The following is a 21,107-nucleotide window of genomic DNA, read 5'->3' on the forward strand; positions in this document are numbered from 1 at the left end:
GCGCGAGCCGCGCCGCGAGCCCGCGCTCGCGAGACTTCCCTCAACGCCCGCGGCGCGCGAGCGGCGCCCGCCGACGCCGCTGGGGGGCGCCAAAGGCACCGCCCGCCCCCGGGATCGGAGCGCGGGATAGCCCGGGAATGGAGAGGGGGGATACCCTGGGAACGGAGAGCGGGGATAACCCGGGGACGGAGCGCGGGGATAACCCGGGAATGGAGAGGGGGGATACCCTGGGAACGGAGAGCGGGGATAGCCCGGGAATGGAGAGCGGGGATAACCCGGGAACGGAGAGCGGGGATAACCCGGGAACGGAGAGCGGGGATAACCCGGGAATGGAGAGCGGGGATAGCCCGGGAACGGAGAGCGGGGATAACCCGGGAACGGAGAGCGGGGATAGCCCGGGAACGGAGAGCGGGGATAGCCCGGGAACGGAGAGCGGGGATAGCCCGGGAACGGAGAGCGGGGATAACCCGGGAACGGAGAGCGGGGATAGCCCGGGAACGGAGAGCGGGGATAACCCGGGAATGGCAGCGCAGGGATACCCCGGGAATGGCAGCGCAGGAATACCCCGGGAATGGCAGCGCAGGGATAGCCCGGGAATGGAGAGCGGGGATACCCCGGGAATGGCAGCGCAGGGATACCCCGGGAATGGCAGCGCAGGGATACCCCGGGAATGGCAGCGCAGGGATAGCCCGGGAATGGCAGCGCAGGGATAGCCCGGGAATGGCAGCGCAGGGATACCCCGGGAATGGAGCGCAGGGATAACCCGGGAACGGCAGCGCAGGGATAGCCCGGGAATGGCGCGCAGGAATAACCCGGGAAGGGCAGCGCAGGGATGCGCCTGGCTCCCGGAGAGGCTGCGAGGGCTTCTGAAACTCGAGGGGGAAGCGAAATTGACCTGTGTGGCTGCGAACCCCTCCCCTCCCTCCCTGCAACTCAGGCCGTGCAGAGGAGATGGTCACTCACCTGGTTCAGGTGGAGGTGGGAGTCAGGTGTCATATCCCGATATCACAGAGCCACAGAATATCCTGAGCTGGAAGGGACCCACAAGGATCATCGAGTCCAGCTCCTGGCCCTGCACAGGACCATCCCCAAGAGTCACACCATGTGCCTGAGAACTTTGTCCAAAGGTTCCTTGAACTCTGGCAGGTTTGGTGCTGTCACCACTTCCCTGGGAAGCTGTTCCGGTGCCCAGCCACACTCTGGGTGAAGAACCTTTTTCTAATATCCAACCTAAACCTCCCCTGACACAACTTCAGGCCATTCCCTTGAGTCCTGTCCCTGGTCACCACAGAGCACACATCAGTGCGTGCCCCTCCTCTTCCCCTCATGAGGAAGTTGTAACAGCACTGAGGTCTCCCCTCAGACTCCTTTTCTCTCAGGCTGAACAGAACAAGTGACCTTGGCCACTCAGACATGACTTACCCTCCATGCCCTTCACCATCCTCGTTGTCCTCCTTTGGACACTCTGATGGCTTAATATGTTTCTTACAGTGCAGTGCCAATATATGATGTAGTCTGATTCCATGACAGACTAACAGAAGATTGGAGGAGGCTCAGGTGTGACTCTATTGCAACCTTTCAGTACCTAAAGGGAACCTACAGGAAAACTTGAGAGGGACTTTGGACAAGGGCATGGAGTGATGGGACAAGGGGGAATGGCTTTTCACTACTAGAGGAATATTGGGAAGGAATTCTTGACTGTGACTGTAGCGAGGCTGCCCAGAGAAGTAGTGGGTGTCCCTGAAAGTGTTCCAGGCCACACAGGATGGGACTTTCAGCAAGATGATCTACTGGAAGATGTCCCTGCCCATGGCAGGGGCGTTGGAATGAGATGATCTTTAGGGTCCCTTCTAACCCAAGACCTTGGGTTTGAGAGCAGCCCCGGGGAGACCTGGCAGAGCTGCTGCAGGGCACAAAGCCCAGGACAAGACCAAGTTTGTAAGTACAGAAGTGCAGTTTTATAACCAGCTGAATATGGTACAGTGTCTGCTCCCAGCTTGAAGCCGTCGTGGGCTGCAGCCCCTGCTTTAGGATGTGTCTGAGCACATCTACACCAACACTGCCTTCAGTCATGTGACAATGCACCTCACTGATAACCCCACTGCCCCTGACAGGTATCACGGGCCAGAGCACGTATCCCAGGGCACGTATCCCAAAAAAAACCCTGGAGTGCACAAAATGGGATGAAACAGAGCAGGAAGGTTTATAAGCATTACTATTGCACTCCAGCTGCTAACACAGGCCAAGTCCAAAGGGCCTGACCTGAGTTAGTTTGAGGCAAAAATCCCCTGAATGGTTCACAGCATGGGCAGCTGGGTACTGCACATCAGCTGAACTGCTCTGCAGATCCACTGCTGCGGGTTTGTTACACCTGTAGGTATGGCCACAGTGTTCCCAAGCAGTGTCAGTGCAGATGCAGGCAATGAGTGCACTGCACAGGTTTGAGAAGCTCATCTCCCACATCCTGAGAAACTATTGTAACCTTGAAAGCAGCAGCTAAACAGAAACCATCCCTGTGACGATTATCACAACCTTCATTCCATTGTTTTTTATTGCATACATTCTTTATCATTTTTTTGAAGTTAAAATTATTAGCTTTGACATTTTCAAAAGATTGTGTCACTTCATTTCTGCCAAAACTACTCAGAAGGATAAATTCCCAGAAAAATCTCAGTTTTCCTAGAATAGGATTTCTCAACTAATAACAAATTTACTGACATATTTTCCCACTCCCTCTTGTCATCTCTTATCAGAGATGAAAACCCAGTCCCTGAGCTTTGCTAAAGCCTTTTCTCTCCATTCAGGGAGACAGCTTTAACTTCTTATCATTCATCTCTAATTCAACAGGGATAATAATGAAAACAAAAATCCTTTTTCCAAAATTTAAAAGATCAAAGGCTCTAAATTTCTTTCAAAATTTTCCAAAGCAGAGCAGAAGACTACGCAAAAAAAAACCTCAAAACCCCCAACCAAAAGCCAAAGCCCAAAAAAATCCCAGTAACAAAAAAAATCAACAAAAAAACCCAACCACCCCAAAAACCCCCAACCAAAGCAGGAAAGAGGACTTTCCAAGTTAACATGAAGATGGTCATGAACACACAAAATCATAACAGTTCATACAGAGCACGAATATGAAAACCTTAAATTGAAAGCAACCAGTGGCATAAAGAAGCTCATGACAGGGGTTACTACTGTGCTAAACACCAACATATGGTCAAATACACCATAAAGCAAAAATCTTCCCTCAGCCAGTACCAAACTGCAGAGACAACTAATTATTAACATGCTTATGAAGTTAGTAAAGAACAGCTTAATTACAGATTTTTGTCAAGCCTCTTGGGCGACACATCTTTCAATTTTGTTGCTGAGTTGTGCAATCACAACTTTAATTAATAATCTTTAGATGGCTCCTTTTTAAACAAGCTATTGAAACACCACAAGTAAGAGCAACTCTAAATGATACTATTAGCTGTGCAGTAATTATGGTAATAGGCACTGCTGCACATGTAAATCAACACTGTAAATCTTCCCAAAGTTTGGGAAATGAAGGGAATGAAACAGACGTTGTTTGTGGTCCCACCATCAGACATGTGGCAGGCACTTGGATTCAGGAAGGTAGGAGAGGGGTGAGAGCATTGTTTGCCTTCAGACTTTAGGGGATTTTTTTGTTGCTTTTCTTAAAGTTTAGTTTGAAATGCAAAAGCAAAATGCTACACAAGTGAGATTAGATCCTGCCAGTTTTACTAGCCCCTCACAAGATGATGCTGAGCTGGACTATCCCATCAAAAGTAAATACAATTAGGCTTACCGTTCAAAGCCATCACTTCTCTGTGAATGTCACTTTTCTTCCAGCCTCAGATTAACGGTGCTACAGGCAACAGGTGATGTGCACACACACACACACACACACACACACAGACACACACACACACACACACACTCAGAATCAGCAGTCCAAGCAGCATTAAAATCATGCTGCATCTGCTAAAAACAATGACCCCCCCAAAAACCTGTGCCCGACAGCAAAGGCCACTGTCACCAGCTTCAATAACCTCCCAATGCAATGGAAACACCATTTCAGGATTTACCACATGTAAGTGTATAAATTTCACCCATGTGCTCTTTAAATTTTGGGTGCTATGAAGATGACATTGAGGTTGTTCAAATTACAGTGTAAGCACCCTAGTAAAATGAATGTTTCATACAAAATAAACAGTGAAAATATGGTAACAGCAACATGGCATGCACAGACTGGCATAGCAAGTCAGACTGTGCTTGTGTTCAGTTTAAAAAAAAGGCCTTTGATCAATACAATTTACCCATGAAAACATGACCCTATATGCAGTCAGCTGCTGAGAGTCACTACAGAAATCCTCAGAGAATGAACTGCACTGTCACAGAAAAAAAACCCCAAACAACCCACAACAAAAAATCCACAAAACCCCAAAATCCAAGAACCGACCAAAACCCCCAGAATAAATAAAATGCTTTTATGTTTTATTTGTATGCTGCCATGACTGAAAATGCTCAACCAAAAGGCAAAACCATTTTTTTTCAATATGTAAAATATATTTTTGTATAAAAAAATAATGCACAAACACTTTATTACACACACAGATACTTTCCTTTTCTAAACTCCAGGTTCTTCTCTTTCTCAGCCATCAGGTTCTGCCCTGGCCCTGTTTCCTTTCACCCACAAAGTTCACTCCTCGCCTTACAGGATGGCAGCCAGAGGGAGGCAGTGCAAGGAAAGGCTCCCTTGGGAAAGGCACTTCCTCCATCTGTTGGCACTGCATTTAAGCCACACGACTTCCTCCTGCTGCTGTCATTCTTAGAGCAAAAAAGGATTTTAAGAAGTTGGACATAAACGTGGACTTCACTGAAAGATAAATTTTCTTAACCAAGACTTAATACCTTTTCTATTTTAACTGCATTTGCAATTTTATCCCTTACATTAAGAGTTCTAGTGGGATTGCACATATACACAGGTATCAATCTGCCTCTACACCCAAGTTTCATACATTGAGGCCTCTGCCATAGCATCTTAATCTGATTCTTGTGTTTTTCTTGGCTTTCTTATACTGTTTTGTTTCTACTCAGTTGTGACTTGGGCCAATTTTCCACATAGTATTTACATACTTATAACAGATTTTGAAAAACACTTCAACACTTAACTCATGTTGACAAATGCTTACTTCCCTGAAACTATCCTTTCAGGATAAATAGGACATACAGAGGCTTCCAGTATAGGTTTTATTGCAAAAATGGGCTCTTATGTGTAGACTGTGCTTGCTTTGTGCCACATGTATTTCCTGAGCCCTTTGCATTATGCATGAATAGCTTTTTCTATCAGTCTCTGGTCACTGTTTTTGAGTTACTGGTTTGTATACATCATCTGAATTCCTTTCTGCATTAGTGATTATTCTGAATAAGAGAGATTTCCTATGTTAAAAAAAATTCTGCTCAGTCATGAAAAATAGAGCAGCTATTATAAAATTGTTTTTCAAACCTGCTTTAATTAAGCAGAACATTTGGGGGGGGAAATCATGTCAGAAAGACGCACGAAATCAAAGTAAGACTTCACCAAAGAACTAAGTGTCTTGGCATAAATGTAACAGCATTTATTCAGATCATTATGATGCAGGGGAGATAAAAACTACTAAGAGAAAAGTGTGACACTGAGTGTACAGAAATGATAATTCTAGAGCAGGGTCTGGCCTAAGGGAGTCAGCCAGGCACAGCTATTTCAGCAGCCCCAGCCAGTGAACCGACGGCCTTCCGGAGGGAAGTTCTCTGAAGGAAACAGAACTCTGTGCAGCTGTGGTTTACCTGAAGACAGTCAGATCTATAAATAGAAGATACTAAATATTCAGTTGAAATCAAGTTCTCTTTTTATGTTGTTGTTGTTTTTTGAGGGCTCTCTGAGTGTTTATTTTGTAGGGGTTTTTTGTAGTTTGTGTTTAATGCAGAACATCATCTTATTTATAGAATAGTAATTGGCTTTTTTGTTTCAAGTTTCCATCCTTCTCCACAATGCACCTACTAAAACAAAACCTGGCGATCTTAGAACTATCCACTGGAAATTTATCCTGCAACTTTTATGCAAGTACACCTTGACAAAACAAAAGGTTGAAATTTCAGATGAATTTGTGTGTCGAGTCACCACAAAGTGCATTATCACAAAACTGAGTCCGGAACAAGCTTGCCTAAAACAATCCCACAATCCAAGATCAGACCTGACCATAAACCTGCACCTATTCAGCTTCTTGCCAAAGTCTGAGGGGACTGTATTCCAGGCAGCTTGGATGTCTGTCTCGAGAAAGGGTGGGGGCCAATATTTTCTGATCCTTGATCCCATACTTTAAAAGACGGTCCTCCCCCTGGTACACCAAATGAAAGGATACTCTACAAAAAATATAGACCACAGAAACCATTACAAAAAAACGTGTGTGAAAAATAAAACTTGCAGCAAAATGCAGCACAGCCTGTAAAACGTCATAGCAAGTGCTCTTGCATCCCAAACCTAAATTATACTGTGTTCCTTTACCCAGGGGAAACAAACTCACCACCCACCAATCCTCTTCAAAAAGCAATTTTTGCTTCAACTCTTGACATGGTTTTTGAGCTCACCACTTCTTCAGAGCCTGTTGGTGCTTCTCTGACACTGGCCACAGGATTTCTGTCCCCACTTGCAAGCTGAGCACTGGAGTTGGGGGCAGCTCCACTCCATGGTGTGTGAGGGGAAGGGGCATCATTGCAAGGCAGAGCAGAGGCTCAACCCTGGTCCTGGTTGGCTCTTTTGATTTTCTTCTTTTTAAAAAAGTTCAAGGGCCAAGTCTATTCCATGCTCCCTCATAATGAGCTGTCAGTGAGTAGAGCTAATGAAAGATATTGAGGGGCTGGAGCGAGTCCAGAGAAGAGCAACAAGGCTGGTGAAGGGACTGGAGCACAAGTCCTATGGGGAGAGGCTGAGGGAGCTGGGGGTGTTTAGCCTGGAGAAGAGGAGGCTCAGAGGTGACCTCATCACTGTCTAGAACTACCTGAAGGGAAGTTCTGGCCAGGTGGGGGTTGGTCTCTTCTCCCAGGCACTCAGCAATAGGACAAGGGGGCATGGGCTCAAGCTCTGCCAGGGGAAATTAATTTGGATATCAGAAAAAAATTCTTTCCAGAGAGAGTAATCAGGCATTGGAATGGGCTGCCCAGAGAGGTGGTGGATTCACCATCCCTGGAGGTTTTTAAAGTAAGATTGGCCGTGGCACTGAGTGCCATGATCTGGTAAATGGACTGGAGTTGGACCAAGGGCTGCACTTGATGATCTCGGAGGTCTTTTCCAACCCAAACAATTCTATGATTCTATTATTCTAATGGTAAAAATGTCTTCAGGATCATCACTTCTTGCATTTATGAAGGAAAAAACAATAGTTAAAACACAAGAGTCTTTTTAGAGTTTCGTTCCTAAACTTATACTTACATACCTGAATAGAAATTACTTTATTTTGAAAAAGTTCTTGGAACTTTCACTTGCTTAGAAGATACACTGGTGCTTGAACTCTGCTCCTCCAAAGATCATGCAATGCATTTGTGTACCTGGGGAATCTGAACCCTGTTAGACTTAATGCCTTCTTAAAATGCTGCTCTACGCCTCAGAGAGAGATTAGAGATCCTAAATCTAAATACTGGTTTTTTCCAACATTTTGGTCTTGACCAGAATTAGTTTTTAAAATATACCTGAACATGCACACCATGATTTATAGGTATTACTATGAAGCCAAACTCAGCAGAGGGGTGCATCACCATTTCGATGCACTTAACTCCAGACTCAAATTGAAGTACTCTAGCAGGCCAGCCAGAAGTCTCTCCAAAACTCCCAGGCCTGCATCCTTCAGCCTTAACTGGAAACAGAAAAAAATTTCTAAACATTTCAGTCAAGTCTCCGCAGTTTATGAGCGTGTAAATCTACAGCACAAGTGCACAGAACAAATAGCGATTGAGTCCTTCCTCTATGGTATATTCCCTGAAAAGAAAACAAAATATACTAACTTTGTATTTTAAAGTCTGTTAGGAAGTCAGGAAAAATAAGCCATTACACTTTGCTCCTGTTCTCGCCAATAAAAAAAATAAGTAGTCAACACAACTTTGGCTTCTTTGCTCACATTCAGTACCAATGACTGGCTTTCCAGATACCAACAGATTTTCTGTAAAGAAGGGTTTAGAATATAAATCTATACTTTACCTGTAAGTGTTGGTCTTTGGAATTTTAGTTGTACTTAAAAAAACAAACAACAAAGCTAGCATTTTATATAGCTAGTTACACCTAGTCCAAGAACAATTCAACTCTCTTGCAATGTCTACAACTAAATTCAATAAAGCATTGAGATGTCCTACTATGAACTTTTTTTTTCCCAAATGAAAAGCATATTATTTCATACTTGAAAGTGCTAGGCTGATTCTAAAAGCAATACTAAGTCTGTTTCTATTTTGTATTACACCCTTTAAATATCTTCAGAAGACTGGAGTTCGACACCCTCTCCTGAAATGCAATCAAGCCATGTGGGTACCCTGTGCAAGCCTCACATACACTCATCAAACCCAGGACCTCACACAGAATTAAATAAAATCTTATTAGGATTGACCTTTCTCAAAATCGATGTGACATTTCTGAATTATTTCACTGCAGATATCCCTTACCAGGAAAAGGATTGACAAAGACAGATCCTGTGAGAATTTTCAAGAGCAAACCACAGTGATTACTACAAAGGCTAATTTTGTAATTACAAGAAAATTTTCAGAGTCTCAATTTTAACAACCTTGTCTTTTATGTTCTAAACTGTACAGGATTTTTTTCTATTCCATTTTTCTACAGCAAACTAAAACATTTACGTGTGTGCACAGCAGATTATAAGACTGTACACTTCAGCTAACCTGATTTTTAAAAAGTTGAGGCAAATTTACGATTGTTCTATTCAAATAAAACATGGAAATTTTCTTTTAAAGACCATCTAGAAGGAAAATCCAGTCTAGCTCTGTTTATCTAGTGATGAGTTGGCAAAAGCCTTTCACCTGGTCATGCATCCAATCCCTGCTATCCTCCCACTTCAGGTGCTGAAAATTAACACCAAGGATGCTGAACCACAAACATGTACTGGGTAACTCACCATGTCACAGACATTGTTCAGAACACCATCTCAAGCATCTTTTCTTTTTGTCCCACTTCATATCTTGTCAGGTGGAGAACTGAACAGCAACCTGCTTGTTCAATTATGGCAAAAAGCCAAAAATCTTCACTGCTTGCTATTTGGTTCATCTACACTCAATCAACACAGTGGTTTTGTGGAACACTACTCATTACACTAATTGCTGGACAAGCATCTGTTATTTGTGGTCATGGACCACATTAGTATTCCCAAGTAATAAGACAAACAACAAGAAATGAACCTTTAAGAAGCAGTTTGGTGCAATACACAGAGACCAACAGCACATGCAGGAAATACTTGGAGAGTCATTTCCAAATTTAAGTTAATCTCTTAAGAGCTACAGGTGTGGGATATTTAAACAGATGAAGTGACATTACTGCTGTCTAAATTGTATACTTGTATGGCAATGCCTTTTCCTTGGGCAAATAAACATCCTTTGGCTCTTCATGACACAAACCTCTACAGTTAAGGATGGAAGGGAAGCTCTGTCCAGGACTGCTAAGTTTCCAAAATACTTTTGCAGGACTACTATGTATAAATTCACTGCTGCAGTCAGTAATAGCTAAGCTTAAATGTCACTGTGATAAAAATCTTGCTGTGAAAGCTGTAGGGCTGCCCATCACTCCTGTGACTCCCTACATTGACCAATGAATTCTAACTTACTTAATTAAAACACCCATATTGTAATTTGCCTGTACACCCTAAGTGTGGCACTATGTCACAACTGCCACACATGAATGGATTGATAAAATTTTTAATATAAATACAAATCTCAGTAAAAAGATTAATGAACACATTTATGTCTTTCAATGTCACATCACAAATTTTTAGCAGAACAGAGCAGCTGTGTTTGCACCTTCATGAGGTAATAGTGATGACACCACAGCCTGTAAAAGTGTGGCCATTGGCACTTACCAGAGAGCACAATGTTCAGATCATTCCACAAAGTGATACCAAATCACCTCTGGAGTCAACCTGAGTGCACAAGGCACTAAGTTTTTCTTTTGGTTTCTGTGAGCAAGATGTTGTGTAATTGTAAAAGACTTACTACACACATATATTTGTAGTTTATAATGAACCTTGTTTATGACACATACAGCAACTATACCCTCAACTGGTAACACTCCATTTTAGTGAAACAAGAAAAAACTTACCTGTTTGAAAAAAGAACACACTCACAAACTACTTCTGCACCAGTATCTACTGAAGTTTCCACCAGCATCCCTCCAACTAGAGTGTCCTCACAAAGCTACTAACTGGAAGTGACACAAGGCTAATATCAGTCCAGCTTACAATTTTAGGATTCACATTTTCAATTTTTATTCACATCCTCAGACCATCCATGAGCTGAGACACAGATCTGTAGCATGAAGCCTCTCTGGCTTTATAAGTGAAAATGAGTCACAGCATGAAAAGTTAATAACATGCCTCTGGTTCTGAACATACTCTGGACAACATGTAAGTAGGGAAAATGTGTTACTGGAGTAAGGGGGAGAAAACTGCTTAGAAATCTAATTAAAGAGAAACTTCAGACTGTTCCTCAGAAAGTGTTATACTGCCTCTATAGTGTGAAGACTCAAGTTTTCCTAAACAAACAAAAGGGAAAAAGCCTAGAAATTAAAAGTGGATCCTCAATCATCGTAACATTAATGTTGTGAACACTGCCAAATTTTAAAAGAAGAAAGAATAAGTGTAATCTGTAAACCAAGGACTGATATCAGCAAACTTACAGCAAACCCGCCTTCTGTCACAAGCTCAGCAAAAGAGGCCAGCCTAGGAAACAGATTATTTTAGGCTTTTATCCCTCACTATCAGAGTCTCACAACATCTGAAAACATAGTATTGATATTTAAACATCAGTATTACTGCTTGATCATAAAAACCCCAGTTTTAAAAATAAAACACAGCTGTGTAGTTGGTCAATGTTTCAAGGACAGACAGGTTAGGAATAGGTAAAAGATTCCTAACCTTCTCCCTCAAATTCTCCTGCCTATTGAGAGATCACCTCACTCCTCAGGTGCAGGTATGAGTAAGAAGCCCACAGTATGGGTTCTTCTCCCCAGTGGCAAACACTGAAAGAGTTGTGTAGGACAAACAGCAAAGTGCTTCTCTGACCACACCTGTGAAGAGTCACAGGCACCTCACCAGTCAAATGCTTCAAGCCAGTGCCCTCAAACAGAACTATCATTGCATCAGCGACCAAGCACTCACCGTGCCTGTGGCTGCTTCACCTGTGGCATCAGTGAAGGAGAGATTGTTACTGGATAGCAAGACCATTGAAGCAGAGTTCAGCTACAGCTGAATCTTTACAGCCCTGAGATTATTTTCATTGAACCATCAAGCTTGCCCTGACCCACATCACTGCTTTGGGCTTCCAGAAGAGTGAGAATTCCCATCCTTTAGCTTCCTGGTGAAGGGTTTTGAATCTGAGATGCATTTTGAGAGTTGTTTTAGCTGCACATTTGTTTTTTGAGAGGCACTAAGAGGCAGTGTACAATTCTGACCCAGTGTGGTTGGCACCCAGGCACCATCACGGACGCACCGACGCTGCTTTGCTGGTTCACAGGACAGAGTTTACACATCAAAACCGAACAACTTGATTTATTTAAAATTCACCTCAAAATGCGTTGTGTTTAGTTTTTTCTTTCAAATGAACATTCAAAGCATCAAAATATTACTAATTTAAAAAGAAACTTTTGTTAAGAATAAGATAATTTACATACTGTAGATTGTGGCTGTGAGGGGAGAGAAACAACCCATGGTAGATTAGGCACAGTACTAAGGCCAACATGCCAGAAAACAATGCAGGTCTATGCTCAACTTTTAAATCGTCTAGACAAATAAAACACTTGGGTGGGAAAATGAAACCAACCGCTTACTTGAGGGTGTTTGTGTAAAATAAGTGTGTTAGTAAGTTTTCTATCTAGACTAACTCATTCATGTATTTAAAAATCTCTATCTTCTTCCAAATAACAAAAAATGTTTCTAAAACCAAGGGAGATTATTATTTGGAACTGGCATAGTAAAATAAAGGATCACAGTATACAGAGCTTAAAATCCTGTACCAGGAAAGAGCAACAAGTGGTTTACAAGGGGATCATTTAGGTAATTATCTAATTTTAAAAAACAGAGATATAAAATATCAGTTGCATAGGAATTTAAATATAAGGCCAAGCAGGAGATTAAAGTAAAATAGAGCTCATAAGAAGGGCACTATGGTGTCAAAACATAGTATTTCCATTTGAATTAAAGTCTAATTCAAAATCACAGTATTTTGCTAGTACTACAAAAAGTGAATGTCAAACTGTCCCATTAATCTCGAACTGAAAACTGACATTAGAACTTCTAAATAGTACAAAACTAAAGCTCATTGTCTAAACCTGATCAGTGTATTAGCACAACAGTGCTTGGTACGTACCTGATTTATATACTCTACCTTCTGTAAATAATATAAAGGTTATTTCTTGTTAATAAGTGTGAGATCACAATATTACTGCATGCCATCAGTGGTTTGCAGGCTTACTTGATATTTAATTATTCAGTCTTTAAAAGTGTAAGATCCCACCCTGCAGAATCTTCACCCATTGAACACAGAACACTGTCATTAATAAAATACAATAGAAGTTCCACCACTAACAACTAACATATAAGCCAGGATTGTAGGTCTAAACCAAGTACAGTTCATTATTATTAACTCACAGCAATTTTTGTTAGGAAGGTAACCTGTAGACTTCCAAATAATCCTGTGTGTATTAAATATAAACAAGTATGTAACTAACGGTCGTCTCTTGGCATTTCAAGTAGATTATTCAATTGTGAAAGTATTTCTGCAAAAACAATTTTGAGTTGTTAAAATGAAGTTCAAATATTAATTTCCATATCTACATGTAGCTTAATTAACCTAAAATTGTAAGGAATAGTAGTGTAAGGAAAAAAGAATTCTCCAGATGAATTAGGCATTAAGGTACACTAACTGGGAATACCTGAACCAACATTGTAACTGAAAAAGTGCATAAACATAGTAATACTACAAATGTGTTAACTACAGAACAAAAGGTTTTCTGAAAGCTAAGTGATATTATTTTACATGTTATTTACAGGTTGCGAGTTTTCCAGACACCACAGAGCCAATTTATGATATTACAGTTCCTCTGTTATATTCAAAGTGTCCCTTGGCTTCCAACCTATTCGAGAACCTGCTCACACGCCAGTGGATCAGGTACTGTACAGTTGAACAACACTGCCATTGTGGTTCTGTCATTCTTCAGAATTCACTTCTCTCTGTTCTTTGCAGAAGCAGCAGTACTCTCACTTCACGCTTTTTGTCGGGGTATCAGACTCTGTAGACTGTCTCCCATCAGTCCAGGCCTCTCGTGTGCTCTTCAGTGCAAGCGTTTTCTGCTGGTCCACCACAACATAATCAACCCTCTCGTCGGCCACGCTGCTGCCTGAGCCACTGCTCTTCTTCTGGGAAAGGCAAGGAAGTGGGAAAAACATGTTAAAATAAATTAACAATGAGAAGTGAGATGTTCCAAACAGATAAGAACAAGCCCGTGTTTCCCTGAAAGGTCCAACACTGTCTCTTGGACTGACCATTTGAGAAACTAGTAAAGATGATCTTGCTGGAGGCTCCCTCTTTCCCAGCAAGTACTTGTAAAGCAATTTCAAACTCTTGATGGCAGAAGTGTAAGACCTGTCTGCTTACCTTACGAGGCGGGGTAGATTTTCCCGAGTCTAGGTCCAGATCTAAATACTCGACTTGTTTATCTCCTTTAGGTTTTACCATAGGGCTGCTTCCTCCATCAAGACTGTTGCTTCCAAACAAATTCTGAAATCATAATATAAAATAACTTCAGCTACAAAGGTACATGCTAGTGGTCCACGTTATCAAATAAACTGCCAAAATGTTAAAGGTTCAAAAACTGACTAAGAGCTCTTGCAATCAGTTAAATCATGCAAATTTCACTGACCTTGTGTAACAAGGAGAGATATTCTATGTCCAAACTGGGACAGAGTCAATAGCTATGGGAGGGAAAACCCCAAAAACCAACCCCCCAAATTTAAGGTTGCCACCAAACTCATCTGTGCCTTCCACCTAATGTTTCCTTCATATAATGAAATAAGAACAGAGTGTGGTTTGGTTTTTTAAATTATAGTTGTTAGATCTCAAATTTAGCATTACTTACTTACAAACTTTATTTCCTTAAATTGCTATTTAATACCTACAATAGTTTCAGATTTACAATAGTGGTAAAACTTCAAATGAAACTTTTACATTTCATTCAAAAGTCATCATGATTAAGCTGAAAATCAAAAAGTATTATTCAATTGATAAGATCAAAATATTAAAACTTTGGAAAATATGTGTAGGGCTGCCTGAACTGAATTTGCATTTAATATACCTAAATTTCAATTAGCTCAGACTTTTACAACCTCACCTCCTCTGTCCTCTCCCAGCCTGATCCCTCCCTCTTAACAGGTGTTATAGGAACAGTACAATAGAAGGACTCTTCTCTAAAAGATAAAGAAAAAACAGGAAGACAGAGGGCAGCAGTCAGCAAAAAATGAAGAGGAAGGCAGAAGGAAAGAGACGGGTAAGGCTGACAGCAACTTGAAAGAAAAAGCAGAATATTGCTGATTTTATTAAATAAAACAGAAGTATTACATGTCCAAACAAGATGCCTCGAAGCTGATGACAGAAAAAGATGAAGAAGTATGGACTCCTTGCTCAGATAGAGTTGGAACAAATAAAAAATTCTCAAAAAGTCTTTTTAATTGTCATACTTTAAAACAAAGGCTGTGAGGTATCTGGAAACATTCTGGTTCTCTAGGAAATAAAATATTTTATGGGTTAAAGCTAAATGGGTTGGGCTTTCAAAATTGATATTATATCTGCATCATCCAACTCATTTAACTGGTAACAAGGACAACAAACACAAACAACTGATACAAAGTTCATTTTTGTTGCCCACGTTCTCTAAACAAATTTCTGCATATTTAACATATAAAAATCAGATTCTGCATCAATGTTTCCAGCACAAATTAAAAAAGCTCTTTAAACAAAAAATAATGTTATTTCAAACAAACTAGGCAGGCAGAACATAGGCATTAGAAAACTTTAAATATACACAAATGAAACTGAAAGGAAATCTGTAGAACAACCTTAAAGAAGAAACAGTGCAAGCACTCAGAAGATATTAATGACAGGCGCCTGAGCTGTGGCATTAATTATAGCACCTTGGTATTGAAGATAACCCCCTAAAGCAGCCTTAAGGACCACCAGAGATCCCCAGTTTGCACTGTGATTCTGTGCAGGGAGAACTGAGGGCACAGGTGACACTAATCCTGTGTAAAACGGGATGTTTCTTGCACCTGTAGAACAGGACATCACCAGTTACTTACCAATGCCCTTGCAAGAGAGGGGCTCGGGTTTGACAGCCCCAGCTCCCCACTGCTCAGGCACATTCCTCCTGGGAAGCACACCTGCACTGCTGGAGGTCAGCCATGGCACAAGGCACCGCTCGGGATGCTCTGCAGGCTCCTGAGCGCGCTCCTGGCCGCAGCTGCCCCGGGGGGGTCAGCAGGAGGGGCTCAGAGGGCCTGGGATGCAGCATCCAGAGGCAGCAGGGCAGGGAGACTGGGAGGGTATCCAGAGCAGCAGGGGACAGGGAAGCAAAGAGCACTGAGAGAGGAGAGTCCAGGGTTTTGTGAAATGGGCCAGCACATGCCATATAAGGAGGCAGACAAACAAACAGGACAAAAAGGGTGCTAGACAGGCCCTCCCCAAAGAAGGTCTTGCATAAATGCTTTAAAAATGAAAAATGCTGCTGTATTCCCTAGTAAGAACCCAAGCCAGAAAACATGAATGCCCTGAAACAGGCTGGATGGGCTTTGAACAATTCTACTGGAACGTGTCCCTGCCCATGGCACGGGAGGTTGGAACCAGATAATTTTTAAAGTCCCTTCCAGTCCAAACCATTCTATGATTTTACACTGAACAAAAAGCTGAGCTAAAGATACAGGTTTTCCTCCAGTGTTTTATGGGTATTCTAGACCACATTTCAGTTTAGGCCCAGGTCTACTGCTATTCCCTTTCTTTAAACTACTATAATTGTGTCTTCTTTTTCTCTCCCTCTCTTCCCCCCACAGCAAAGAAAAACCACAGCATGCATCACTAACTTTTCCTAACTAGGTCTTTACTTACTGCACTGCATGCTGAATACGTGAAAGTTTATTATCTGAGGAAGTTCTCCCCCAAGGGGAAAAAATACAGATACTCAATACACAAAGACTTCTTCTATCCTCTTCTTTGAAAGAAGCCCAATAAAAGTACACATGGCTCAGTTCCCATAGAATGCAAACAACAAGTATCAATCCTTTTTCCCCCTGTTTCTTCCACATTTCTTGAAGATGTCCTTTAAATACAGTTTTTTTAAGCATGTCTCAGAGGTCCTAAGACGGTTTATTTCCCTTGATGTCATAATACTGAACTGGTTCACAGCCTAAGGACAAGCAATTACAAAGAGGAGACAGTTTCTAGGGAAGAGGTAGGAAAAAAGTCGGGTCTTGAACTGCTGTGTATGATAGATACGTATATCAGCCATTCTCTTTATATATGATTATGCTCTTAACTTCTTCAGTGAGATGTTACCAAAATTACAGTTTTTCTATGGAGATTTTTTTTATTATTACTTTGATCTAGAAGTATAAAGAGAGTGATGTTGAGTGAAGGATCTGTGTTTGCATGATTTAAAAGTAAGGACTGCACAGGAAGAGAGTAGTTAAGACGTAGATTTTACATACTGGGTCTTCAGTGGACTGATTTGGATTCATGGATACATAATTCTCTTCACTGTCGTGCGAGTCACTGCTGGAAGTTGTGCTATGAACTGAATCCGGTCTGGGAGACACGGGAAACCTGGAGGAGCTAATTACCAGGAATTATTTTACAAACAATACATCTCGAGTATCTTAAACCTCCTGGTAAACAACAAAAATAAGCATATTAGAGCTGAAATTTTCATTCAAGATTACTAGAGTGTCACACAGTATCTTATATTTAATATTACAAAATGAAAATTCATATGGACACACTTTGTTCCAATGCACAGATACACACACACATAGACACACACTTCCAAAGGAAACTTCAATTGGTATTGCACAGACTAAAAATATAACACAGATGTACACACATTTATTAGCTTTCTATTTAACAAAACCAATAACCCGAATGAGGAAAAGCCAAGAAACTTACTCTCGTGCAAAGCTTCTGGTGATAGGAGATCTAACTGGGGCTTGTAATTCTTCCCATTCAGGTAGAGGTTTTATTTCTAGTGGAGCTGGTTTTGCTATGTAAGAAACAGACAATCTTAAAGCACAGAACATTCCAAAAAAACTTTTATATAGTAAACTCTTGCATAGTAAATTTTAAATAGTAAATACTAGCTAGGAAAAGGAGACACTGTTCAGTTATCAGGAAGGCATGTTATATTAACTTATATTTTTAATATTTACAGATAATGAAGAGCAATATCAAATAAAAACAATTAAAGTATAAAATTTTAAAAATCCAGCACAATTTAAGAATTTTGTAGTATCTACTTGTACACAGGAATTCTGTTTTGAAAAGAGATTCTGAGAGTGGCAGCATCAGGTTCTGTCTTTACTCTGCCACAATAACTAATTGAACTGATAAGCCCAGGATAGGGCTGATGAACTGTTTGAGCAGAGCCAACTCTAGATACTTTTCTTGGCTCACAGACAATTATGATTATGTAAACTCTGCCCTTGCTGCACACATGTGCCCTGACTGATGAGGTTTCACAGCTCAGAGTGTGGGCAGAACCTGCAGCTAAGCCTAAGTCTGCAAAAGTGAGAGATGAGCCAGCACCAGAGGAGCTTGGCTCACTTCAGTGGTTATCAAGAGACAAGCAGAGCAGTGGTGTGTTTCTGCCATTCATGACAGCTAACAAGAAGTGTCATTTTTTAATTCCATTTTCAGAACAGAACCACAAATAGACTAGTAGTCAGAAATCCATTATTTCTCCCTCCAGCTTGTATGTCTCAGCCCTACTAAACACTAGGAAAAAAGGTATAAAAAACTTGTGTGGGGAAAAAAAAATTGTAAAAGGAGATTTAAAATAAAAATCACAGAGTCAATCTGGTGTCACAGTTTGGATCTCAACTTTTTCCTCCCTTAAACTGTTTTTAGAAAATGAAATGCAATGTCATTATAATCACCCCTTCCTCTCATTGCCCTCCTCTTCATGAGCTTGCTGTCTATTAGCAGATTCACCAAGATCAAATGTCAGGCATGTAGCACTAATTCATGTGGCAGAAGAGCTGCCCTAAGTGACCACATGAGGAGCTGACAGAAGTCAGTTGCCAGCTCAGTGTGTTTGCCTCAAGGGAAAAGCACAACTGTACTTGTTATACTTTCATTACACTCGCTCCTCAGACTGAGTTTATTAAAAAGTAGGCTATTGTACACTGACTGTAAGAACTCCAAATTTAAATTTTCTGGGTAAGTATTATTAATCTTTGGCATCCCAAACACTTTTCTCCTTTTCCCTGTTAAGAAGTCACAATTACACTCTCCAGGCCTACTCCACTGATTCTGCCACTTTCACTCACTTGTTCACAAAAAGCTGTGACCGCAGATTGAGAAACTACAACTCACCCATGTCGAGATAGTGTATCATATGAGATGAAGAGTGGCAGAACTGAACGTGACATAGGCAAGACGATACCAAAACATGAGTGACACAAAAATTGATCAGCTTGGCTCAAGTCCTCTGTAAAGGTCTGAGACTCCAGGCATGGGCACAGACGGCGGGCAAGGTAATGCTCCCGCAAAAGCAGAGCCAGGACCTTGCCCAAAGCCCGTAAGAACAGCAGCAATGCTTCATCCAGTTGCAGTGGGCTTTAACAACCAAAGGTATGGATCAGTGATATTTCTGCGAGATTTTTAACATTATTCATAATCTCCTCTACTTCTTGTGACTTTATAAGGCACCAACTCAGCACTTTCAAAAAGCACTAAGTGCAAAGCTCATTAAGATGAATAAATACATCTCTGTACTAATATATGGTCAGAGGATCAGTATTTTGCTTCATTTTGGTGTTCAGCCAAAAGCAGGAGACCTAAGTGAGCTCTGATTTCAGGTAATTGCCTAACAAGTTATTTCAAGTAACTTACAAGTTACCATATATAACTTACAAGTTATATATATTTGCTTCTAAATAAACAGAAAAAAGTAAATGCAAATTATGAAAAACTACAACTTAAGAGATCAGAACACTCATGTTAATATCAACGAAATGTTTCCATGCACTGTTCAAGGAAAACTGTTGCTTGGCATGGAAAACACATTCATAATCTTAGACTATAATAGAAGTAAAAAGACTATGCAAGAGTTATTCTAGAATAACAGTTTTCTTAATTTTTGCTTCACTTATTTTTATAAAGCTCCATATACATACAGTGCTAAAGTACATACCCTTTCTTCTTGTAGTAAAGTCACCTATGGTTTGTGAATCAGTTCGCTCTAAACCATGTGGTTTAGGTCTTAAAATTTTAGGACTTTGACCTAATTGGTAAAAAGAAGACTCTCTTAATAATATTCTATTTGTAAGTGGGAAATTGGAATTTTGTAAACAAGCAGCACAACCCCCTGCAGAGACGTTAATGCCACAAGCATAAGCAAGTTGCTGAAGGAGAGTTTTACAGTCTAGCTGGGCTCACACTAAGGGCTTAAGCACCAAACCAGAAACAAAGAAAACACTGCATGCAAGTAATCTGTTGGAGGCAAGCATAAAAGGTGCACAAAAAAGCTAAAAAGTGCATCAATATTGTAACTAGCCAGCACTATAAACTGGTTTTATTAAAAAAAAAATCTCCATATTTGAAGAGTATGTAGCACAAAAGAACAGCCTTAATTCAGATGCAAGTTGAGGTATCCTCAGGGGAATTAAATCCTCCTTAGTCACAATATTACTTTGGAAATCGTGATACTCTTGGGACGTCTCCTATTCACTGGGCATTTCCCCCTTGAGATGACCCAAGAACGTTTTTCAGCAATGTATTTGTTAAACTCATTCCCTAGAGGTCTCCATTTGTCCACACCAAAAAACACCTCCCTGACCCTGCAGTGGGATCTTCTTTCCAAGTTTTCAGTCTGCCTACTTCCCCCCACCATGGCACAACTCAACCTCCACTACACTGACCCTGTCATGAAAATACCAACACAAGGATGTTCTTGAGCCAGCTTGACCAAACTCTGCAGGTGTTTCCAGGCCACATTGTAAATAAACATGATCAACAACATGAAATAGCCCTAAGCTTCCATTAAAGTCTCTTGGACAAAGGGTTAATATTAAAAAAGGTGAGTGCATTTAAGTGGTATACCAAGAAGCCATATGAAAGGTACATCTTTACAATAAACCAAATGAAAAGTTGAAGTCTGATTATGTTAGAAAGTTGCCCTACAGAACAAAATGGAAAAGGACTAGTACAGACTCAGATGTGGGCTGGTACTCCCAGCAGTGAGTGAAAATGCTTAGTGAAAAATAAACTTGGCAACAAACACAAGAAGTTTGCAAATCTCTACCCCACGGGTTTTGCATATGAAGTGCTCTATCACTCTTATCACTGAAGTATTGGGAATAATCAAGTAACAACATGAAAGGTAAACATGAAAGTTTTGTACTGTATCTTCACTTACACACAGTGCTCCTGAGAGACAATGAAGGTAAGATAAAATTTATTTACTAGTAGTGCTGCATAGCAACTTCCTTAAAAAGAAAAGGACATGGAATTATTTTGATATAGACAGTTCCTTTCCAATTTCAAAATCAGATGGTCCCTTAAATGGCTCAACATGCTGATGAAAAGGATGAGCAGTTGGGCAA

At 41.0% G+C, this 21,107-nt stretch overlaps 1 protein-coding gene across 3 annotated transcripts in view; it reads right to left on the reverse strand.

Moving 5' to 3' along the window:
* Window positions 1-11,779: 11,779 nt before the first annotated feature.
* GAB1 (GRB2 associated binding protein 1) overlaps window positions 11,780-21,107 on the reverse strand; it is a 103,255-nt gene continuing 93,927 nt past the window's right edge. For 2 of the 3 annotated variants that reach the window (XM_071555688.1, XM_071555686.1), the window contains exons 7-11: window positions 19,697-19,786; window positions 17,452-17,545; window positions 16,998-17,121; window positions 13,900-14,022; window positions 11,780-13,661 (exon numbers count right to left, since the gene is read on the reverse strand). In XM_071555688.1, coding sequence (XP_071411789.1) covers window positions 13,503-13,661; window positions 13,900-14,022; window positions 16,998-17,121; window positions 17,452-17,545; window positions 19,697-19,786 — 590 coding nt within the window. In that variant the 3' untranslated portion in view covers window positions 11,780-13,502. The remainder of the gene's footprint in view (window positions 13,662-13,899; window positions 14,023-16,997; window positions 17,122-17,451; window positions 17,546-19,696; window positions 19,787-21,107) is intronic. The other variant, XM_071555687.1, reaches the window with a different exon arrangement.

The sequence above is a fragment of the Pithys albifrons genome, chromosome 5 (assembly GCF_047495875.1).
Source record: "Pithys albifrons albifrons isolate INPA30051 chromosome 5, PitAlb_v1, whole genome shotgun sequence".
In the NCBI taxonomy this organism is placed as follows: domain Eukaryota; kingdom Metazoa; phylum Chordata; class Aves; order Passeriformes; family Thamnophilidae; genus Pithys; species Pithys albifrons.